This window comes from Pyrus communis, chromosome 15 (assembly GCF_041283825.1).
Source record: "Pyrus communis isolate YQ-2024b chromosome 15, ASM4128382v1, whole genome shotgun sequence".
Taxonomy (NCBI): Eukaryota; Viridiplantae; Streptophyta; class Magnoliopsida; order Rosales; family Rosaceae; genus Pyrus; species Pyrus communis.
The window spans coordinates 34,626,547-34,651,201 of NC_142579.1; the positions used below are offsets into that span (position 1 = coordinate 34,626,547).

The 24,655-nt window shown below is 38.2% G+C and overlaps 3 protein-coding genes across 7 annotated transcripts; 2 read left to right on the forward strand and 1 right to left on the reverse strand.

Moving 5' to 3' along the window:
- Positions 1-4,802: 4,802 nt before the first annotated feature.
- On the forward strand, positions 4,803-7,945 carry LOC137736007 (putative indole-3-pyruvate monooxygenase YUCCA10). Its single transcript, XM_068475374.2, has 4 exons — positions 4,803-5,754; positions 5,887-6,120; positions 7,351-7,473; positions 7,588-7,945. The coding sequence occupies exons 1-4, from the start codon at positions 5,044-5,046 to the stop codon at positions 7,759-7,761; spliced, it is 1,242 nt and encodes a 413-aa protein (XP_068331475.1). The 5' UTR covers positions 4,803-5,043; the 3' UTR covers positions 7,762-7,945.
- A 722-nt stretch (positions 7,946-8,667) lies between these two features.
- LOC137730493 (histone-lysine N-methyltransferase ASHH2) lies at positions 8,668-20,378 on the forward strand. 4 transcript variants are annotated; one of them, XM_088685604.1, is made up of 20 exons: positions 8,672-8,884; positions 9,034-9,094; positions 9,256-9,923; positions 9,960-12,380; positions 12,522-12,729; positions 13,122-13,288; positions 13,496-13,572; positions 14,017-14,148; positions 14,234-14,350; positions 15,006-15,098; positions 15,239-15,316; positions 15,622-15,678; positions 16,445-17,189; positions 17,276-17,331; positions 17,616-17,695; positions 17,830-17,912; positions 18,038-18,117; positions 18,324-18,403; positions 18,738-18,783; positions 18,953-20,378. In XM_088685604.1, exons 3-20 carry the CDS (start codon positions 9,257-9,259, stop codon positions 20,165-20,167), a joined length of 6,402 nt encoding a protein of 2,133 aa, XP_088541730.1. In that variant the 5' UTR covers positions 8,672-8,884; positions 9,034-9,094; position 9,256; the 3' UTR covers positions 20,168-20,378. The 4 variants fall into 4 exon arrangements, with proteins under 4 accessions (XP_068325584.2, XP_068325598.2, XP_088541730.1 ...); XM_068469483.2 differs by having other exon boundaries at positions 8,668-8,884; positions 9,256-12,380; XM_068469497.2 differs by having other exon boundaries at positions 8,668-8,884; positions 9,256-12,380; positions 12,582-12,729.
- Positions 20,379-21,143: 765 nt separating this feature from the next.
- Positions 21,144-23,236, reverse strand: LOC137730513 (Glutathione S-transferase family protein). Of its 2 annotated transcripts, XM_088685273.1 has the most exons (4): positions 22,988-23,129; positions 22,446-22,597; positions 22,111-22,368; positions 21,144-21,868 (listed from the first exon to the last, which is right to left on the reverse strand). In XM_088685273.1, exons 3-4 carry the CDS (start codon positions 22,317-22,319, stop codon positions 21,274-21,276), a joined length of 804 nt encoding a protein of 267 aa, XP_088541399.1. In that variant the 5' UTR covers positions 22,320-22,368; positions 22,446-22,597; positions 22,988-23,129; the 3' UTR covers positions 21,144-21,273. The 2 variants fall into 2 exon arrangements, with proteins under 2 accessions (XP_088541399.1, XP_068325608.2); XM_068469507.2 differs by lacking the exon at positions 22,446-22,597 and having other exon boundaries at positions 22,988-23,236.
- Positions 23,237-24,655: the final 1,419 nt, after the last annotated feature.

Here is a 24,655-nt window from a genome sequence, read left to right on the forward strand (position 1 = left end):
TCTTATAATAGCATTTCCTTCAGTACCCAGTCTTCCACTTTGAAAAAGTGAGGCTTGGCCCCATAGTTATAATAGTCAACGGTACGTTCACCTCTGGTTGTATTGATATGAACTTTTATCCCTCTTGTTGTAATAGGCTTGCTGAGAGTAAAAATTCTTCATCTTACAAAGAGACAAATATGTTTGGTGATTTAGCGAGTAGCTAAATGAGGCAGAAGATGATGCAATGGGTGTCTAAATGGCCAAGATCTCCTCACTTGGTAGAACTTAACTTCCACTTCCCACTTGTTGATAGGGGTTAACCATATGGGGGTTCCCTTGGTATGTCCTTGCTTCGGCGGAGACGTAGTTGTAAGCCTGTGCCATCACCTCAGAGTAAGTTTTCCAAGTGTTAGCATTGATCATGTACTTGAAGAAACAGTCGCGTAGGCCTGCCGTGAAGGTTTTAAGGGCGGTCTTGTCATCTGCCTTAGCGCAGCGAGAATGCTCATGGCTGAAGTGGCCAACATACTTTCGTAGTGACTCATCCGGCTTCTAGCGAATAGTGTACAAGTCATCTGCAGAATGTAAGCAATCTGTTTGGAAGATGTGTTGATAGACAAACAGTTTCCTCAGTTCTTCAAATGAGTATGTTGTCTCAAGTGGAAGACGGCAATACCAATTCAAAGCTCCGCTAGAAAGGGTAGAGGGGAAGAGAAGACATTGTTCTTCGTCAGTGTGCATCCGGTATGCCATGGTGGACTCAAAGAGGTTAAGGTGTTCAATCAGGTCCTCCCTTCCAGTGTAAAGTTGTAAGCCAAGCTTCTCCTTTGTCTTTGCTTGGAGGGGGTGTCGAGGATCCTCCTTGTAAGAGGACCAGGCTTAGGTTGGTTCCAGTCAGGTATTTCGGCCTGACGTTCGGCCTTCAACATGTTTACTTCCTCAAGGAGTTGTAGGACAAGGGGGTTTTGAGTGGAGTTAGGTACTGCTAGATCATTCTTCCGTAAGTCTCCTCTTGGAAGTAGGAAAGCTTGATCAAGGGTATAAGATTTTTCTTTGGACTCACCGTACTGACTTCCAGGACGAGCCTATCGAAACGCGCCCGAGTCCCCCGTACCTTTATATTCCTCTAGGACATGTCGCTCATTCCCTAGATTGGTAGTTGGCTTGGGGCATGAGAGATGACCGAATCTTTCAGAAACCTTTGGGTCATTGACCTTCGAGCTTATGTGGATGGGGTTCTTTCGACGTTGCCTCAGGAAGTTCCAACAATCATGATAAACGATTTTTGATCCTTCTACTCCTTCTGCAAGAAGGTGCCTTCCTCCACTTCTCCTGCTTCAGGTCGAAGCAGCTGGGTCGAGAGAGGTCTCATGTTGATCAACACCTTGATGAGTAACTCGCTCCTCATTAGGGATATCCATGTTGAATGCAGGTGATCCCCCGTGTTGGGGGGGCACCCAGGTGGTGGTTGACTTCCCCAGGGGCGATGAGTTCGTGTGTTTGAGTATGCCTAGCTTCATGGAGCATCCCAAAGAGCTTCTCATACTGCTCTTGGATGATCTCATTCTTTATTACTATCTTGTTGTTCTGAGCCTCTATCTCATTGACTTTAGCCTGAAGAGCAAACTTCTTTCGTTCATTCTTTCGTTGCTCCACACTAAGTGCGAGGGGGGTGTCGTTCTGCGTGTTGTGGCTTCCTTCACTCCCCATGTTGGAAAAGGGTGTCTGGTCAAAAGAAAGTGTACGAATGGTGGAAACCAGCTTAACAAAGCTGGAAAGAGTAGGAATAAGTGCGATTCCCACAGACGGCGCCAAATGTTGATGCACAAAATCGGCGAGGATTTTGGTACAACAAAAAGTGTCAAGTTTGTGACATTCGCTAGGTTGCTCTGGTCATTAGTGTGGATAAATATGTAAATGAATAGAGATAGGGAAGCAAACAATACAAGTTCTACGTGGTTCACCCAGATTAGCTACGTCCACGGAGTAGAGGAGTTCTCATTAGTTGTGAAGGGTTTACACAAATACATAGGTTCAAGCTCTCTTTTAGTGAGTTCTAGTGAATAGTTTAGTACATATGACATTAGGGATTATTGTGGGAGAATGATCCCTTTTTATATAAGAGAGTTTCTAGCTTTGTTCTGACATTGACACGTGTCGTGTTGTGATTGGCCTCTGATATCGACACGTGTCGTATTGTGATTGGCTTCTGATACCGATATGCGTCGTGTTGTGATTGGCCTCCTGGTTGGAGGAAAAGTCTTGTGGGTCCTTGACAGTATGTTGTTGACCGGTGCTTAGTAGTTTTGGGATTGGTCAAGTATGGTACAAACAGAGTTTAACGACGTTACCTAACGTCGTTAGAATATTCCGTCGTCTTCTTCAGTGGTCCTCGCCGGTCGCTGCCGTCTGAACTCGCCGGATTCTGGAAATTTTCATCAGTTTTTGGGTAAAATTTCAAACCTTCATAACTTGCTAATTTCTCCACCATTTTTCACAAAATTTATATGGAAATAAAGTTTATGAAGAGTAAAATCGCATTATACCTTTTTGGAGTCCAAAAAGTAGACAGAGGTGGCGTGAAAATGCCTCGAAAGGTACGACCAAAACTCAACTCTTCAAAACCTCGTGTTTTTGACGTCAACTCCTCACCAAAACTAGTATAGGAGTTTCGGGGAGTTGTAAGAGAGCTTTTCCGACCTTCAAAACTCCTCGACTCAGTCTGAAAACGTTGAACTCAAACTCAATGAGTTCGGACCTTCCGAGTTGGACGTCCAAGACTCGATCAACTCGTGATCCAGTGGTATGGTTGTGCTCGTGAAGTCAAGAAAAGTATGGTTATGGTTATGGTGCTTGCAGCTTGATCTGCGAAGACTGAAGAAGGTCTTTGTTGCTATAGAAAGGAGAGAGCTCAGTAAGGAAGAGAGAGATGAGAGAGTGACTGATTTGATTGGGTGCAGGAAAGTGGGAAGAAAATTGATTGGTGGATGAAAGGAAAAGGCACGGGTTCGGTTTTAAAGAAGAAATGATAGGATTTTCATATTTCATACAGTAAAAGGAAAACAGAAAATCTATCTGAAACAGTGTTTCTAACACTGATAAAATTAACGTACACTTGTAACAACATGTACAATTTAATTACGATAGTGAGAATAATAATTTAAGAGCAAATAAATATGTCCACGTCACTTGCCAATAAGGGCATAAATGTCAATTCACATACTCAGGGAAGGAAATTACATAGAAAATTAGGGACGGGTCATCATATAAATGGTTACATGTGTGTGAGGAAGGAAAAAAAATAGAAAAAACTTGTAATTTCAATTATGTATAAAAGAGAATAATTGTAATTTCATTAGTTTTTGGTTGATAAACAAAATTTTATTAATATGTAGTTTAGAATACATTTTGTGTCCTCTTTGAAGGCAATTCATCTCACTAGGGCACTAGGGTAACCGTTTCCACGAGAGAAAAGTATCTTCTCTGATATTGTTGGGAATTTGTTGGCATCCATTTCAACTTTAAATGTAACTACTTATGATTCGCACACATGGCCAGACTTTCCGGTAACATTCTTTCCCGGAAAAAAAGACATAAACATTAAAATAATACTAGCTAAAAGTCGCACACCATGTGCGTTTAAATATATGACAACTTAAAAAAGAAACTGAATCAAAATTAAAAAGGGAAAAGTAGGGTGCGGGAGAGAGAAAGTGGAGGAGTAAAACTATGGTTTGAAGGGCGAGCCTGAAGATTTGAAAGGCGACAACAATCTTTGTAGGAAGAGGGAGCGGATCTCCACGCATGGTGTGATCTGAAGGGGTGGTTGGGGTTTCGCCGTAGTTGGGGTTCTGTATTTTTCTTGTTGGATTTGGTTGTGGTGGCGGCGTTGATCGGGGTTCTGTTTTTTTTTTTTTTTTTTTTTTTTTGTTGGTTTTGGAACTTTGGTGGTGGAGTGGCGAAGTGGGCATCGACAAAGGGTGTCGCAACAACAAGACAGAATCACACTGGTGCTCGTTCTGAGGTTAGATCAGAACAGGGATCGATTTTTCTTGAGATGGGCTTGAAAGAAACTCGGATTTTAATTAGTGAGCACTAGGATTTGCAAACGCACGAACAAGGGATTTGGCGGGCAACCGTTTGAGGATGGCGGCGATAAACTGTGAAATCTCGTCCCTAGATTTTACTATTTAAAATTATGTATTTCATCTTTTTAGTTTCGACGCATTTATAATTACGGTGTATAGTTTTTTTTTTCCAAACCTAGAGATTCTCATACTTCCTTAGTTTATAATTTTCTCCGACATATTAGGCTCAAAGTTGACACTGTTTGACTGGTAAGCACGATTTTTCTGTGAGTAACTCTATTTGATAGGCAGCAATATTGGTCACGATATATATGCGGTTATTACAACTTTTTTTTGTTTTTTTGTACGTAGTGTAAAATCTCAGGTGTGTCAAATCATCTATGTAAGGCAACCAATTAATTAACCCTAATATCCCTTCCTTAATAAGCGACCAATTAACTAATTGGCAAACTGATTAATTGAAGAAACAAATATAAGATATATGGAAAGAAAATAAAATAAACAATCTAATCTAAGCGTTGGCAACAAATCCTTGTAACCAGTGAATGGTCAAATGAAGATTTCGTCACCATGAGCGTTGAGAAGACACCTTGCAAGCACGCGGACGGTGTAACGGTGGCATTAATTTGTTTAATATATTAATAATTTAATCTGCTTAATTTCAGCTTCATTTCGGAACCCTAGCCAGCTTCTTGGTCCTTATATAGTACGCTCAGTTGAGTCCAGTTCTTCACTCCAATATTGGATAGTGATCTGGATACAATATTGGATAGTTTCAGAGAAGATGATTTCTCAGGCCAAATCTTCTAGGATCTCTCTTGCCTCATTTGATTACTTAGCTTAATTCTTTCACTATTGCATGTAATCGCTCCAAATCTTTCCTATTCCAGGCATACTGTCAGCTGTATTTCGGTCCTAGGGTTTCTCTTAGTTGCGTCTTTCTTCTCCTTCTCGAGCTCGTGCTGTGCCAAAAATGTCGTCTTCTTCTTCTCTTCACGGTCCAAACACTGCTCCCATCTCTGCCTCATCCAACGGTAACTCTAATAGTAGTGAAAATAATGATACTGTGAGTGATCATCATCATGTGTCGGTTGTGATAGTAGGTGCTGGTCCGTCTGGCATTGCGACGTCCGCATTGCTCAACTCCTACTCAGTACCAAACCTTGTGTTTGAAAGGGAAGACTGTTGCGCTTCCCTTTGGAAGAAACGGTCCTACGATCGTCTCAATCTTCACTTAGCAAAGGGGTACTGCTCTTTGCCTCTCATGCCACACTCCTTCAGGACTTCCACCTTCATGTCCAAAGACGATTTCATCGCCTACTTAGATGAGTATGTCTCACGGTTTAACGTGAACCCTCGTTACTGTCGTCATGTGGATTCTGCTGTTTACGATGAAGATGAGGAGATATGGAAGGTGAAAGTGACTGGTCCGGACCAGTACGAATACTACTCTTCAGATTTCTTGGTTGTCGCAACAGGAGAAAATAGCCAGGCTATTATTCCGGCGGACTTGCCTGGACTTGAGTCATTCACAGGAAAAGTTGTTCATGCATGCGACTATAAGAACGGGGAAAGTTTTAAAGACAAACAAGTTTTGGTCATTGGCTGTGGAAACTCTGGTATGGAAATCAGCAACGACCTTGCAGACAATGGAGCGCATGCATCCCTTGTTATTAGAAGCCAAGTAAGAACACATATATCTCTTGTGTGTGTGTCCACATACATACATACATACATACATACATACATACATATATATATATATATATATATATATATTTAATTGTAATTATGTGTTGGGTGATGTTGCATGCAGATTCATGTCCTCAGCAAAGAGATGGTAGCTATAGGAATGCTTCTGTTGGATTACTTGCCAGTGAAAATAGTGGACAAGTTTGTCTTATTCCTTGCCAAGTTTAGGTATCAGGATTTGTCCAGCTATGGCATTCATCACCCCGACCAAGGCCCTTTTCTCTTTAAAGCACTTACTGGAAAGACTCCAGTGATTGATCGTGGAACCATCAACAAAATTCGATCCAAACAGATCAAGGTTTTCAGTTTTTTGTTTTATTTTTATTTTATATTATAGAAATCTATATTTCAATCTCTAAATAAGAAGAAGTTTAGATTAATGCCTAGTAAAGATTCAAAAGTGAGTTTAGACGCTTGGTTCTATTTGAATGCCAAAGTTTATATTCAATGTCATTTTATTTATTTAATTTTTATAATTTTTCTTTTTCTATATTGCACTAATTCATTATAATATATTTAGAGTTTTAGGTACACTAACTCATTAAAATATATTTCGGTACAAACATTTAGGTACACAAATTAATTATAATATAGTTTGGTACAGACATTTCGGTACAAACATTTAGGTACATTAATTCATTATAATATATTTTGGTACAAATATTTAGATACAAACATTTTGGGACAAACATTTAGCTACATGCATTTCTATACAAACGAGTCAATTGAATAAATTTTGGTACAATCATTTATGCACACTTATATTTTTACAAGACTCTACAAGGTGTTAGGCGCTAGTCAGGCGGCATGCAGGGGTCTAGCGCCTAAGTGTCTAGGTGGGGGCCTAGGTAGTTTATTTTATTTTATTTGAGTTAAATTGATTATATACCATATAAATAAATGTCTACTTATATTTAAAAAAAAGACATAATTGTATTGGGAATTTGGGATATAATATATAAATGATAAAGTATCCAAATATTCAACAAGTTTCTTACAATTTTTATTGAAAAAATAAAATGCAAAATATAAGTTTTCTATTTTTTGTTTAAGTGAGAATCGCAACCTAGGCACACCTATGCCAGTGCTTAGACAGGTTTATGTGTCATTTCTTAATTTTCAAAAACTTAGAGGACGGTAGCGAGCCACCTAGCATCTAGGTAGCTATAGCTAGAAAATTTTAAAACAGTGTGTATTTAAATTTTTATAACTGTTGTTCAAAGACAACTTTAAGTTTTACTTGTAACTGCACACATGCATGCCTATGGATGTGTTGACAAGTTAAGATGAAAGTAGGGTTGGACGAATTTTTAATTTTGTATTTGTAAACCCTAAAAACGGAAAATAAAAACTAAACTACACCACAAATTCTGTATTATATGTATAGCTTTATCGATCCAAATTAGATCTTGCCTTTTTACTTGTTTATGTTACTTTACCAGTGTTACTGTTACCTAAGCGTTACTAACCATGGCAAGTTAGTTCTTACGATTAATCCCTAATTTAATTTGTTCTTAATATTTGACAGGTTTTTCCAGGAATAGTGAGGATAAACTCCAACTCTGTTGAATTCAACAACGGGGCCCGACAGAGTTTTGATGCCATTCTGTTGGCAACTGGTTATAAAAGTGTAGCACATAAGTGGCTCAAGGTGATTACTAGTCGACACTAGTGCTAATTACTTTTCATTAATTCGTAGTTAGATAGTCATACGTGTGTGTGCGTGTATATATATAACATGAAGATTTTCTAATTGTGGACGTAGGACTATAAGTACCTCCTTAATGACGATGGAAAGCCTAAAGGAAATTATCCAAACCACTGGAAGGGCGAGAAGGGAGTTTACTGTGTTGGATTAGCAGGGAATGGACTGCCTGGGATTTTCAAGGATTCAACGGCTGTGGCCGAGGATATCTATAGCCTAATGGCACAGAAATAATGTGTGCTAAAATCCCTAGTAAAATGTTCGAGTCTGTAGTTTTCTTAGTGCTAAAGTACTAGAAGCCAGAAGGGTCTCTGCTGTGTTGAAACGTTGGGTAATCTTTGCTTTATGTTGTAGTTGTTTAATGATAAAAATGTATGCATTTTCCCTTTTTAATTAATTTTGTTTTTCTTTAATTTAATTTAAGTAGGGTTATAACTGAGACTTTGTAAAAAGGTTGACAAGACGGCTTAAAATCTTTATTTTCGCACAATCATACATTTTGTATTACGCCTCTCTAGAATTTAGTAAGATAGACGTCGAGACTTGGTAGTATAATCTTCTTTTATTAGTGTAGGAATTATTTTTAGTAAATTGTAATTAATATCTTCGGATTGTTACAGTAGTATTGTTCCGCTATAAATCTTGATGCTTTAACGTCAATTGGATATCTCCAGTTTCCATTACATACATTTATTTAATAATTCACTACACTTTTTACGCACTCTACTCTAACTGCTTTATTTTATATTCTTCTCTTTTACTCTATTTTTATACTCTTACTTTAATTTATTCGTACTTTTTTGTTTTTACACTTTACTCTTACATTAAATCTTCATCGCTTTTTGGGTGTCGTTTAACACATTTTGACTTCGACGTTCACGTAAATATTCAGGTCGGATTGTGTTAGTTGTATCAAAATATATTCTGTAAAATCATAATGATTGAAGAATAATTTGGATATTATAAAAAGCTTTCTTTCCTTCTCCGTCTATATATACATTTTCCAATCCCAAAAATTCTTTACCAATTGGAAAAGGAAAACCTTGGAGAAGAAAAAAATAAAACGAGAAGGTATTTTTCGTATAGGGGGCAAAACCGTCCGTCAAAATTGATAAAAAGCCGTCCTCCAGGTCGGAGCCTCCCTCTCCTCTCCTGTTTTATCTGGTTTTCCTTTTTCCCCTGTAAACCGTTTTCTTCCTCCGTAACTCCACCACCAACCGACCCCTCTCTCTCTCTCTTCCAAACGAAAACGAAGATACAAAAATTTCAGAAAAAAAAAGAAAGAAGAAAATCCGAATTTTGCAGTAATTGAAGAAAATAGGCCTCTTTCGTGTATCAGTCTCTTCTTCCTGCACAGGTTTGTGATTATCCTTTTTTTGCTGTAATTTTGTTTTGATTAATGTGTGTTAATTTTTGTGTTTGTATATATGTGGATTTGTTTAAGCATTTGTATTGAGTGTGTTGCATTACTTCGCCAATTTTGAGATTTGGGGTTTAATTGAGCAGAGGAAGTCAAGGGAATGCGATTTTAGGGTTTTCTCTCTGTGTCCGGACTGCTTTGGCGAAGGTAATTTTTTAATTGGGAATGGAAGGCACAGTTAGGGTTTGATTTTGAAGTGCATTGTATTGGGTCGGGAGTAATTTTTTGTGGGGTTAAATTTTTTTTTGTTGTTGATCATATGTGCTTACTGCAGTGTTTGAGTTAATGGGTAAATTTGCTTAACATAGGATGGCTTGTGGAAATTCGGTTTTGGTCGAGGGTCTTTTGCCTGAGCCTGTCACCGAGCAGCAGATGGGCTCGGAGATCTTGGTGCAATCTGTTTCTGAGCAGCCATCCTGCTCGGAGCCTTTACTTGATTCTGATGTTGACCATGCCAGTGTGCCAGATGGGGCTCTGGGATTGTCTAGGAATGATAATGCTGGTTTTGTGAGCTCTGGTGAGGTTACAGAGTCATGCAAGGTTGATATAGATGGTTTGGTTGGTGAGAATGCCAATGATTTGGATCTGCGAAGTAGGTTGAGCAGAGAGTGGATGCTCAATAGGTGTTGCTCGACTGAGATTCAGAGTAATGTTGATGGTTCCAATAGGGAAACTGATGGGACATGCTTGAAGGAAGGTGGGCCTGAACTTGAGGATGTATCTGCAGCTTCAGTTGGGGACTGTGAAATCCCTTTGGAAGTCATATGTCAGACTGGTTCATCAGGAGACAGTGTCCCACAGGATGAGCAGAGAGATGATAAGAGTGTTAGTGGTCTTTATTCTAAAGAGGTTATGGAAGTTACGGAAGAGAAAGGTGACATTTCTCTTGAGATAAAGAATGATAATCGTGAACCAGTATCTCCTTTGCAGGGTGGTGAAATTCCTTCAGAACTAGCAGAGATGGAAGCTTGCAGTAGTCCCCATACAGAAGAAAAGGGTTTCAACATCTTAGCGGGTCCCTCTTTGGAAGCTGCATATGAGGAGAGTGTTGTTTCTGGTGGGATAGAAGCTGATTTGTGCAGCAAGCCATCACCTGTACGGGATGTTGGGATGCATTCAGAAGTATCATACGCATGTGGTTTGGTGACTAATTGTGACAATAAGAATGAACAGATGGATGATAATGGTGTTAATGGTCTGAGCAGCCTCTCTCCTGAAGGGACTGCAGAGGTTGTTGAGATGAAAAGTAATGTTGATACATGCACTCAAATATTTCCTTCGCAAGGTTTGGAGAGAGCCTTGGAAGATTTACATATACTTGATTTACCGAGTAGTTGTGCCCAACAGAATGATCAGAGTAGTGATAAAATTGCTGACGGTTCCTTGGTAGAGAGGTCTATGGATATTCTGGAAAAAAACAGTGAATCTATGACAGATTTAGAGGCTGTCATTCTCACCCAGATGTCTCCTGTAAAAGTTAATGTCTACTATTCTAAGGAAGGTTCCTCCGAAATAGCTTCCAACTGCAATATTGAGAACTCTGTTTCTATGCAGTCATGTCAAACCTTAGGGGTTGCCAATAACAGCGTCAATGGGCTCTGTACTGATATGGTTGTTGATATGAAAAGCAATATTAATCAAATATGGCCTCCAGAGGGTTGCCAGAGGACCTATGAAGGTTCAGATGTGTCAGATTCACTGAGGGTTTGCACCCAAGAGAATGGTCAGAGGAACAATAAGGTTATTGATTTTGCGTCTGCTGAAAGGGTATCAGACATTTTGGAACAGAAAAGTGATGCTACAACCGACACGAAGGTTGAAATTGGCACCCAGATATCAGTAATGGAGGAAAAAGTTTCCAATCTGAAGGAAGGTTCTGGTGGACTATCCCCCAACAATGTTCATGAGAAGTCTGTTTCTTTGAAACTGTTTCAATGTTTTGATATTGTCAAAAATGGCTCTTCTGAGAGCGTGGATGTGCCAGATAATGATTCCCCTGGTAATATTGATTCTAGCATTTCATTGGACTGTTCTGGGGAGAAATATCATGAAGGAATTGATAATGTCAAAGTTGATTGTGTTTCTAAAACCAAATTTCCTGACATTGTAGCATTGTCTTCTCGAAGGAGTGGCCGAAGCCGCAAGACTAACACGAAAAGGGCTCCAAGGAAAGGCAGAAGCACATCTAAAGAGTTGCAACCACTTGGAAGCCTTGAAACTGTCTTCAAGGCTGCTGGAAGGAAGAGAAGCTGCCTTTCCAAACCAGCTCGTTCTTCTATATGGGGATTATTAGGGAGTGTAACACAATCTTTTGAAGAGAGTAACAGGCTTGAGCTCAGTCAAGGTAAGAGTCAAGTATCGCAGAAACGAAGGAGTGGACAAATAAGTGGACAACGGAATCAGAGTGGTGCTGGTGGAAATTCACAAAGGTCAAGGGGCAAGGGCAATGCTTCAACTAACCATGTTCGTTTGAAGGTTAAAGTGGGGAAAGAATTTTGTAATAGTTCTCTCTGCATCACAGTACCTGAGGTTGTTGATACCTCTGCATCTGCAAATTCTGTTGAAAAAGGGGATGGAAATGAGGGCAATTGGAGAAAAGAAGCGACTGTTGGGAAGGATAGAACTTATCTGAATGCTCCTGTTCTGGATGTTGATCTGGCTGATAAGGACTTGGAGAGTGTTGTTCTCACAGAGAATTCAGCTGACGGTGTGATTGATAACTATCGTGGGGTTTCATCTCATACAGTTGCTGTATCTTCAGGAGGATCATTTGGGACTAGCTTTACAGATCCTGGAACTTCACCTGATTCTGAAATTATCAATATCGTTCCAGATGCAGATGTTGAGGCAAGACAGCAAGAAGATTCTCATGGTGATGTTTTAACTTCTGACAAGGTTTTGGCTGCTTCTGGAGACTTTATTAGCACTAAGAGAGGGAATGAGAAGCGTAAAGTCCCTCATGCAAAAAATTGTGTTTGGGAAGGTGGTAAACTGTGTCCAGCAAGCTTGAATAAAGAAATGCAATCAGAACGAGATGGATGCAGGCAAAATCTGGATTTTTCTTTTAGTGAGATGCACATTTCATCCACCTGTGCAAATGCTTTGAGCAACTCATCAAGTGACAAGGAATCATCTTTGGAGGCACTGCGCTTGTCAGGAGAAACTGACCATGGAATTTCTGGAGATGTTCTTAAGGTGGAAGTGGGTGCAGACAATCTTGACGTGGGCTTAGGATTATCAAAATCACAATCCTCAAAATCTAAGGGACTGAAGCCTCCCAAGGGCAGGTCCAGAGCCTGTGGCTCAGCGAGCAAGAAGGGTAATGCTCATAGACTAACGGAAAACCAGAAAAAGTCTGCTAACAAGAAGAAAGTCATGGAAAAGGCTGATGGTGAACAGGTTTCATGCAAAGCGGCAAATCTCCCAGAATCAGGTACTTGTTTGTTAACAAAATGTTTATGTCTATCCTATTCTATATATTAATATGTCATCCTCTTCATCATACAACTTTTTTTTATTTTTGATATTTATTATATTCACGCTTGAGCTGATTTTACATGCATGTATGGTGTAGGCAATCACGTAGTGGACAACAATAGAAAAACCAACTCTGTTAATGATGCTGAATGTGTAGGCGTTCCTAACTCGGACATGGTACCTGTTGACATAGATAAGCAGTATTTACCACCGCGTAATGCTTGGGTGCTCTGTGATGATTGTCATAAATGGAGGCATATACCAGCTGAACTTGCAGATATTATAGACGAACAAAAGTGCACATGGTAAGCCATTCATTTTTATTTAATCATGTAGAAGCCGTTTAAGGATACATATTTCGTTATTGGTTTCCAATGTTTGTGTAGGATCATTAGAATTTAGCTGATGACATTGTATTTATAACAATGGTTTAATATATTAGGCTAAGTGGCTATTTGACACTTTATGATATCTCTTGTTGATTGCAATGCTTATCGATTTATTTTCTATCCTTACTTTGTGCCTTGACGTAATTAAACTTTATCAACTAATAAGTTGTGTAGAGAAATATGTGGTTTGTTCCTATTACAGTTATAATCTCTAATATATTATATGGGATTCCTGTTCTTAAGATTATTTCATGGACTTTAAGTCTAATATTATCCTCATTTTATTAATGTTTGATTTCAATTTGAAGGATCTGTAAAGATAACAAGGATGAAGCCTTTGCTGATTGCTCAATCCCTCAAGAGAAGTCAAATTCAGAGATTAATGCAGAGTTGGATATATCAGATGCCTCAGGTGATGAAGATGCATCTGTCACCCGATCAAAGTACAAAGAATTGGAATGTCGGCGTCCAACGGGTATGTGCTGTCTATTTATGATATAATAAATTGGGTTCAGCTTTTATTCTCTCGCTCTCTCTCTCTCTTTCTCTCTCTCTCTCTCTCTCTCTCTCTTACTCTCACACACACACACACACACTTGCTTGTTCACGCTCACGCACATAAAAAATTTACATATACTTGAGTTATAGTTCTGATGCTTTTTTTGCTTTCAATGCCTTGCAGTTTCCCAACAGAATGTTGCAAGCATAAAAATTAATCAGTTCCATCACCGTAGCCGTAAAACTCAGAATATTGACGAGGTTTATACACGACTTAATTTTTTTCATAACCTGATTATTTTTGTGTTTTATGTCTGTTGTCGTGCTGTCAGTTCGAGTAGATTTGAGGGGAAAAGAGTAACCCTCTGATGTCCCTTGTGACAATAAGAAACAAGTGGACTCATTTTATATGGGATGGCTCACACTTGGATAAATATCATATACATTGCTGGTCAAAGCCTTGATTGAATAGAAACTATCATATGAAATTGACCTGGGTCTCACTGCCACTTGAATTCCGCTGAACATACCCTATATTTTGAAAGCTTTTCATCAGTTATCTGAAAAAGTACCTGATGTCTACAAGGCTAGTAGTCATAAATTTGACTTCATCATAATGTTTGCTGCAAAAATCTGAGAAGAGTTATGGATTTTCAAACCAGCGTATATAGTTTTCCTAATCTGTTTATGTTTCTCTATTTTCAGATAATGGTTTGCCATTGCAAACCGCCTTCAGATGGGCAGTTGGGTTGTGGAGATGATTGCCTGAATCGAATGCTTAATATTGAATGTGTTCGAGGAGCCTGTCCATGTAGAGACCTCTGTTCAAATCAGCAGGTATTTTTTATTTTTCTTATAGAAAAATTTGTGTTGTTGCCTTGTTGTATATATGGAATGTTTTTGTTAATATATTTGCTTACAGTTCCAAAAACGCCGATACGCCAAACTAGAAAAGTTTCGAAGTGGAAAGAAGGGTTTTGGCCTCAGGTTGCTTGAGGATATATGTAAAGGGCAATTTCTTATTGAATATGTTGGAGAGGTAAATCGACAAACTTTATATTCTTTTTTTTCAGTTTTGGTTAGTTTATGCAATTGTGAATCTTGTGTAGGTATTTAAACTCTTAGGTACTTTGGTTGGTAATCAAAGCTAAGTTTATGTTTTAAGTTTTTACCCATCTTTGGTATGCTTCTCACTTGAATCTCTCTCAAGGTTTTTTTTTTTTTTTTTTTTTTTTTTTCTTTTTCCCATTACTCTTCCGTGGTATATAGATGCATTGCTTGTGCAGGATTCTAGAGTATAAGAAAACTCACTAAGTTATGAGATAATGTGAAGAAAGAAAAAAAAAAAACAAAATAAGGCACAAAGCTTATTTTTTTTACCTTCAGTTCAGCAGAGAGTGCTGATCTTGAAGTGATTTATAAGAAGAAATTCTAATACATATCTATGAGGATTGGTGGAGTCCTGCGAGGGCTTATGTAATTGTAATGCAAAGAAAAACAAAGTGAAATTGGATTATGGCAAAAGCATTAAAACATTCCACGGTGGTTTTAATTTTTCTGCTCTAATTGTTGGTTTCAGTGTTTGAACTTTGATTGTGTGTGTTTGCATGCTTGTCTTATGTATGTTTATATGGCATGCTTGTGTTATGCATGTTTATATGTATCTAAGATCTCTGACTACATCGTCCAAGCAGGTGCTGGATACAAATTCTTACGAGGCACGACAAAAAGAGTATGCTGTGAAGGGTCACCGACATTTCTACTTCATGACATTGAATGGCAGTGAGGTTTGTGTTTTTCCTGATTTATCCTCACATTTACCTTTTCCTTCTGATATTTTATCAGCAAACTTGCAATCAGCATGGAAGTTTAACTTGCTACAATGTTGCATTTTATATTGATATTCATGAGTGCTCTTTTATTTCAGGTAATAGATGCATGTGCAAAGGGAAATTTGGGGCGTTTCATTAACCATAGTTGTGAGCCTAATTGTCGCACAGAAAAGGTGAAGTCGCTTTTTTGCAATTACATTCATTTTGTGTATGTACAAGCTATTGTAAGGACTGTAAAGTTTAGGGGCAGGGGTTTGTACATGAAATTTGGAAGCACCTTTCGGTTATCCTATTGCCATGGGCACTTATATCTAAAATTTGGCTTTCATTTTTTGTTTTATTGTTTTTGTAATGTATTACACGACCTCCTTCACATGCTGGCTGCTTAAGTGTAATCCTTGGGAAGCTGCTTGCTTTTGATTTACTTTTACTCGTTTCTTCATAATCTTTAACTTTTTTTTATTTCTATTGTCAACAGTGGATGGTGAATGGAGAGATTTGTATAGGACTATTTGCATTGAGAGATATAAAGAAGGTAGCTTGCACCTTCAAGAATTACTTTCATCTCTTTAATGTTTTGAATGCTTGAATTGCGCCATTAGTCATAACTGCAAGTCACATGGCTTACGGCCCTTTATGAGCTGGAAAAATCAGTTTTGAGTTTCTGATTTATTCATCTATAGGACAGGCATATCCTGACATTTCTGTTTTGGATCTGTATGACATAGAAGGTTGACCTAGGTCAGGGTAGTGTATATGCTGTACATTTTAAGGACTTTACTATCATTTCTACTCATAAACATGCTATTCATGAAATTAATCCAGATCTACACTGGTATGTAATTTTAGGTTAAAGGTTTTTACTGGTCACCTCTTGGAGAGTTTATTATTTCAGCACCCTTGTCGACTCATTAATGGCTCTTACACAATTGACAGTTTTATTGCTTGTCCTGAGTGTAATCCAGTTGTCTGGAAAGAGTATATTTTATGGTGGCCATTTGCCAAATCATGTAGTTATCCCTTTACCGTTGGAGACTGATCCACCTTTTCGATGGACTTGCCACTTGCAAGTGTCCCATTACTAGTGTTCTCTAGATATAATTTAAGTGAAAAAAAGGATCTAGAATTAAAATAATCCAAAGGGAAAACAAAATAGCCTTGAATTTTTGAGTTATGTTTAGCAGCCTGTTTCCCTGCATTTGCTTTTGAAGCTGTTATTTTTAGCTATATTTTTTCTTTTTCATTGCTGTGTGTTGATAATCGTTGTTCTGTATATATTGGCCCATATTATTATATTTCAGGGTGAAGAGGTTACATTTGACTACAACTATGTAAGGGTTTTCGGAGCTGCTGCCAAAAAATGTCACTGTGGTTCATCTCAATGTCGGGGTTACATAGGTGGTGATCCTCTTGATACCGAAGTCATTGTTCAAGATGATTCAGATGAAGAATATATGGAGCCCGTGATGATCCCAGAAGATGGTGTATCTGAAGATAGGTCTGACAATACGTTACCTGCAAATAAAGTAATTGATAATACAACAGTTTCTATTGGGGAATTGGAGTTTACCACACAAAGAGAGGAGTCCGTGAATCAATCTGATTCACTTGTTTCTCACATACACGATTCATTGGAATTGAATCACTCAAGACAGAAACCATCTTCTGTCCAACGGGTTGAAGCTTTCCAACAAAGAGAAGATGTAACCAGTGTACCCATACCTGCTATTGAGCAGGAAATTTTGGGGGAAAAGGAGACTACAGAAAAATCCTCAAACTCCTCTGAAACACTAGAGACTACTCCAATAAAAGTGCTTGGCAAATCGTTATCTGATGGCACTGACAGTAACAGGAAGTCCAAGTCTGGTACTATTGAAGTTGGACAGGTTCCTTCCAAAGTGTGTTCTAATGTGAAAACTTCCAAATCAACCAGTTTTGTGAAGAAAAGCAAAGTGAAGATTACCCCAAGTGGTAACAAAATTCAAGTGGCAGCCACCAAATCTCACGTGCTATCTATCAAACCCAAACGATTAACAGAAGGTTCAGGTTAGGGATTTTTTTCATCTTGTTTTATTTAGAGTTAGAATTAAGGGATTTGTTGATTGATTGAGGCTTGATGCAAATGGTTGCAGTTGAGGAGAAGCTTAACGAGCTGTTGGATGGCGACGGAGGGATAAATAAACGGAAAGTAAGTGGTAGCAATGGAAGCTAATGTGCTTCATTTTGTGGATTCCTTGTCACATTTATTCCATTCTCTTATGGGCCTGTATTTTATCATAATACACCTTTCATTGGTTGGCTATATTACTCAAATCATGTGTGTTGTTCTGTCTCTGCTACTGAGCACGCTGCATCCCATTTTCTTTTCAATGTCAATTTTGAAGCGTTTACCATTGACAGCTTTTTCTCCTTTGTCTACTATATAATTTTTCTTATATTGGTAGTTTATATATGCATGGTATTTTCTTACAGGATTCCACTAAGGGCTACTTGAAGCTTCTGATCCTTACTGCTGTATCTGGTGATAGTGGCAGTGGTGAAGTAATTCAGAGGTATATTGAAACTTTTTACTTCATATTGTTGCCTTTGTTGTAATATTAGCCACTTTTCAAGCTTCATTTATTGTCGTTGAGGTGAAGTTTGTAGATAACAGTTCTCCATTAAAGTCTTTTTTCCTTTTTTGCAGCAATCGAGATCTTTCTATGATCCTTGATGCGCTTTTGAAAACAAAGTCACGGGTGGTTTTGATTGATGTAATAAATAAAAACGGTGTGTACCCTTCTTTTTGTCGCATAGCATGCTAACTGTTTCCCCTTTTGTCGGTATCAAATGAATTATTTTATTGCGCCCCCATTTGCTTCCAATAGTTGAATATTTTTTTTTTTTTTTGTTAGGTTTGAGAATGCTACACAACATAATGAAAAAATACAGAGAAGACTTCAAAAAGATACCAATCCTTCGGAAGCTTCTGAAGGTGTGTGCACTGGAAACTGTTTTAGTTAAATACTGTGTTTTTTAACTCCAGCTGTAAAATTGCCCGTGTTTCAAGTATTAGCTCTGTGTGTGTGTGTGTGAGAGAGAGAGAGAGAGAGTGCCTTCAGGGATTCAAGAAAAATGTGATAAAGAGAACATTTCTTTGTCAATATTTTGGTATTCAGCCGACTAATATTATTTTCGCAGGTCCTAGAGTATTTAGCTATGAGGCAGATACTTACATCAGAGCATATTACTGGAGGTCCTCCCTGCGCTGGAATGGAGAGGTAATTATTTGTTTCGTCGTTAAATTTGGTTATTGATTTGTTATAATCACGTTGCTCCTTTCTTCTCATTTGTTGGGGTGCACTGTTTGAGTTTGACACTGGAAGTTGGTTTTAGATTTAACTGATGGCATCGTTTCGAAAAGGTTTTCTAGTTGCTTTGCTGTTTATGTAGAGAAGCAATTCTGATATTATTACATGTTTGGGAATATATTTGGTCCCAAGACCTTCACTCAATTGAACACTTCCAGCTGTTCAATTTTTTTTCCTGCAAATTGATATCAGTCCTCAAATTTAAAAATCTTGCTTATTTCCTGATAATTGTGTTTCTCTGCAGCTTTATGGAGTCAATGCTGTCACTGACAGAACACGAAGACAGACAGGTCTAGTTTTGAAAAATCTGTGTAGATTACTTGATCACCTATTTTGTTATCCTTTTTATCGAAATAGTTGCTTAGGCAGGCTTCATTTGATGTTCTCTGTCATATGTTGGTGCATGATACATGGACGAATGAATATAACCTGAGTCTGAATCAGTTGAGGATTATACAGGTCCACCAAATAGCACGGAATTTTCGAGACAAGTGGATTCCTAGACCTTTCAGAAGACATAGCTACGTAGACAGGGTTGATAGCAAGATGGAATTTAACAGAGGTTCAAACTCCAACAGACTTTCCCCATCACATGATGATTGGCGTGATCAAGGTGGAAGGTCTACTGAAGCTATAGATAGTTCCAAACAATCAATGGTTTCAACAACTTCTGTGAGTACTGGCTTCCAGGAGGTCTCTTCTGCACCTTGTACGGGTGGTTGCCCTACCAGTGAGACAAAAGTTCGCAAGCGTAAAAGCCGATGGGATCAACCAGCAGACCCAGATTCAAGTTTACTTCAGAACAAAGAACAGAAGAGCGAGTCTGGATTGCATAGACAGTTAGCACCTAGTCCATTGCCTGGGATAGGTGAAAGATCATTGCATATCCAGAGGGTGAGTGGAGAAGATGGAACTTGTTCCAGCAGTGTGCATGGTAACTGTCAGCAAAATGATGGAACAGAGATGAACCTTGACGATCTTCCTCCTGGGTTTGATGCCCCTGCAATTTCATCTTTTGCTTCGTCATCATCTTGTCCTTTGAAGTGTCCTGCTGCTCCAGTGATAGGGGATCCACAGGAGAAATTTGTTTCTCGCTTACCCATCTCGTACGGAATTCCACTGTGTGTCATGCAGCAATATGGGACACCCCATCTTGCTCCTGGGATACCTTTTCTTCCTTTCCCACCATTACCCTCGGTGCCCCGTCACAAGAAAGGCCCTTCACCTTCTCATCCCATCAATCATGTGGCAGTTAGTCAGCCTGCAGAAGGACAACATGACAGGTGTGTTCCTGCAATTTCTCACTCTAATGATAGCATTCCTAGCACAACTGGTGCCAATCAGGCAGAGTTTAACATTCCATGCGTAAACAACCAATGTGCGTCTAAGCGGCCGAGAGAATTCTCGAATGATTTGGGAAGGAGATACTTCAAGCAGCAGAAGTACTGGAATCATAATAATGATAATAATATTAATACAAAATTTGGACCCGCATCTTTCGGCGACAGAAACGGGTGGGGGTGCAACGGAAACAACTCCCAGGGCGGAGCGAACAGCAGCATAGGCGTAGGAAATGTAGCAAATGAGCATACAAGTTCATATTATGCAGAGGATTTAAGCCATAGGGTTGAGAGAGCTGGAAATAATGCCAGTCAGCATTCACACCACCATTGATCAACATTCTTTCATAGGATGAGGCTGCTTAGCTTATTTGCTTTATACCTCAAATGTTTTCCACAATTCTTTACTTTCCCTTTTCGGGTTTATTTAATTGAAATTTTATTCGATATTCAAGTCTTCGAATGAAAAAAATTGCTTCCGTATGGTCATGTGCTCTTACAGATACTGATAATTTTAATTTATGTAACGTTCTCATTGTGATTTATTGCTTTCTTTGTACTCGGCCTCGTTGTTTTAGGCCTCCAAGCTGAGCTTCATGGCTTTCGATCTTAGCGTTTTCTGGTGTTACCAGAACAATACTGATATGATTTCTGAATAACGTTTTAAGATTACGAAGACTTTATTAATGTTGTCCATCAAGTTTGTCTCTAATCATGAGCTGTGATCTTATTACAAGTCTGTATCTCTGTGGGGACTTATAGAGTAGAGTCAAAATTTTGAGTTTTTGATTCATTTATCTGGTTAGGTGAATTGTGTTCAGCTTTTATTTGTCGAACATCGAATGATTAATTCTTGAGGTGGCGGTATTCCTAATCAAATCATGTTGTTCATCACTTATCAATCTTCATTGCTTGATGAATGCAAATACTGCAACTCTGGTACATCATTGATCGACGTTTTTCTTCATTTTCCAAATGTGGTATTTATCGGTCTTGAGTAGTATGTTATGTCACAGCTGCGCTGTCGGGCCACGCGGCGTGACGCTAGCTCAACCATTGATAATGACAAAGTTACTTTAATGGATGTTCGATATCAAATTATTGCTCAACCATTGATAATGACAAAATTACTATAATGGATGTTCGATATCAAATTATTGATGACTAATTGTGTTATTTCGCTCGATTCCGATCCCCATTACCGTTGTATAAAAACTAAAAAAGTTCATGCCATGATTTACCGCGAAATGTTTATATTTGTGATGTTCGGAAGACTTCAAACTAGCTGAGGACTTATAACACACAATAAATAACACAAATACATTTTTATGCTTGTATATGTACATAAATAATTCCGAGCAGGCTTCCAACCCGAAAATATACATACATTTGAATTAACATTTATTTTGCTTGTAATGCAACAGCGTGGTTTTTACAGCATCAAAATCTCCTTAGAATGGTTCTGATGTGAACAAAACACCAAGTTCTAATAAATGTTTTGTGCTTCCTCCACCCACTGAAGTACTTCCCAATCACCTTCTTATAACTAGGCCTCTGCTGCACCATAATCCAGTATTTAGCCGTGTTCGGCCGGCTATCTATATACTCTTCCTTCAAATTCAACAGCACTAGCCGTGCCAGCACAGGAACGAGCATCACATCCGCCATGCTAAACTCTTCCCCGGCCAAATAAGCCGATTCATTCAGCTTTTTTTCGACTTGATCAAGAAGTCTTATTAACTGTTCCTTGCTCTGTTTCAAAACCGCAGGGTCTTTCAACTTGTCTTCTGTCTCGTACACTTGGACTAACTTGGCGTGATAAGCAGCAGCTAGATCAGTAGCTTCCGCCATTCGAGCAATAATCACCTGCCTTATGAACTTAGAGACATAATCGCGGTGCTTATTTGGGATGTGAGAAAGCGTAAAGAACTTGGGGTTCCATTGTTTTATTCTGTGCATCCATGCAGTCACTTCTCCGCCACTTGAAGGGATGTTCTCTTTCCCTGATGAGACTAGTGCAATTCTTTCCACATACCTGGATACACAAATAGCAGTTTAAAATCTTCCTCGTTTCAAAGTCAACATGTTTTGGAAACAATAACACATTGCTTGAAGATCGAAAGAGAAAACTGTCAAGGCCAATATACTCGAATGCTATTCAACATTCATTATTATGTTTCGCTTTTACGACACAAATCTAAAGTGAATTCTAAAATCGATAGCATACAACTTATTTAATACAATATTATCAGACTGTTAGTGAAGTGTGTAACATACTGAATGATCTCAATGGTGTTGTAAATGATATGGTGCCCGTTCTGGAAAACCGGGAGATTTGCACTCGGATTCCTCCTGAAGAATGAGGCATCCATGTTCTTGACCGTCACGGGATTGACATGGAATGATGTGTAATCAATGCCTTTTTCCTCCAAGGCAAGTCTCACTCTCTGGCTATCCAATGAGTAAGGATGGTGATATAACTGCATGGTTGAGAAACCGGGCCTCTCTTCTGTTTCGTCTTTCAAATGCTGGGCTCTGCAAATACAACTAACATGTTGATCAAAGGCGAAACTTTAAACAAAGTGTGCATATAAGTAGATGATATTTTACACCAGTTTTCTCATCAGACTGGTAAACGAGTTCTGCAAATTGCTACTGAATTTTACAAACAAAAAAACCAAGCTTGGATTTCACATGCGAACTTTGATTCCAAACCCTACTAACGAACTGAGCCCGACGGATCAAAGCACATCAAAAACACCACCTTAATCAATTCAAAAGACAAAAACATATCAATTGCAACAACAGCCATCAATTCAGATTTTAACCAGACCATGTCTGATTGTCTATGGCAACTCAAAAATTAGAGAATTAAAAGCTCAAACTCCAAAAATTCAAAGTTGAAGCTTTCTAAAACCCCAATGGAACACATTCAATGGAAAAACTATACACTTCAGAAAATTGAAAATTCTCAAAAAACCAACTGGAAATTCAAAACTTCATTTTAAAAAAATAAAAACACAGTCAAATTCATAACATAATCAACTTCCGCACCCAAAAAATAAAAACATTGTCAACAAAAACAAGCAAGAATATCACAATATTAGCAACAAAAACAATGAATCGACAGTAAAAGTAGTGATTCAGAACTTACCCAGAAAAGCAGAAGACTGATTAGAAATTACTATTTGGGTTGGGAATTTGACAAGTTTGCAGGAACCAGAAGGAGAAACTTGACCTCTCCTCTCTCCAGATGGATAAAAAGCTGGAAAGGGGGAACATTCGCAACTGTGAGGTACTATAATCCATTCTTCCAAAAGTTCCAATTGGAAAGTGGAACACAACTATCTGGATTCTTACTCGCTAGAGTAGGAAGGATTGGTGTACTCGCTCTCACGTACCGCACACGCGTCCACCTGCACAATTTCCCAGATTACTTACCACGACACTTCCCGCAGTCAACTTGTCCAACTTTTTGGTCGGCACCTCCTTTCCTTTTCGCTATTATTGAACGAGGAATGTTACCACTCTATTAAACAAATTTTTTTATTACTTCACAGTTTAACGTTGATTTTTATATTTTATTATAAAATATTATGTTAAAAACATGAATTGTCAAAATATAAAAATGTATAATCATGACCATAAAAGAATATTTTTAAATTTTCTATAAGCAATATGAAAATGTCATAATAAATTAAATAGTCACAATGCAATAGTCAAAATTAGAGTTTAGGTGTCGAACACTCGAACTCATCACAAGGTGTATTTAATATTATCTTCTTTAGCACCATTTTGAAGTAGTGGATACCGACACTTACCTGCAAAGTTTAACAGATATTTGGGGACTGGCCCTGTGAAGAGCATTGATTTGTTATCGGTATCAACTAAAGATACTTCCACGATAAAGTTAGTAAAACTTTGTAAGTTGACGTAAAACAGTAGGTTTGGGGTTTAAAATAAGGCTTTAAGGGAAAGGATTCTATTTTTTTTTATAAAAATGGGAATTAGTTGTGGGTCCACACCATATCGAACTTTAACGATTTGAACCGTTTATGCTTCAAGTTGCACCTCGTAAACCATCCTTATAAAATATTAGACAAATCAAAAATATCTATGACATCGCAAATGATTTCGGATTGAATTGAATTTTTGCAAAGATGATCTATGAGTCGAGACTTATAAAATAGACGGTTCGGATTGTTTGAAATTCGATATGGAATGGGCCCTGCACCTAATCTCTTTTTTTTTTTTTTGAAAAGAAAAAAAATAAAGATCATAAAAGGCCTGAGGGTTTAAAACTTTAAATATAACATACCCCGTGAGGTTAAGAGGAAACCAATTTGGGATATCCGAAAACAAGTATCCTCCTAATATCGGAAAAATAATTAGTAAACTAAATAGAAACAAATCTTCAATTAAAACTAAAACAAACAATAAAACATGTTTTAGTGTCCTGCAATGCCTCTTTAGTTTTTGTTTAGTGTCAATTTAGTAAAAGCATTGTTTATTGGTGAAGATTTGTTTTCCCTTTTTCTTTTTACTGCTTTTTGTGGGCCGGACTGCTAACATGCCTCTTCAATCATGGGCCACGTGTCGTTCTTTCTTGGGCCCAATTTGCACACATCGAGATTATTTCAGCTCGTCTGGGCCCTTAATTAGTTTAGAACTTTTTTCGCACTTCCCACAATGCCATCTTGCATTTTATGGCCTATATTAGTTCAAATCTTCTTTGGGCTTCAAGTTTCTACCCAAAATTAAAGCTTGGGCTCTATCAACTAATATCTTCGCTTAAGTTCAATTTTTTTTTTTTTTTTAACAA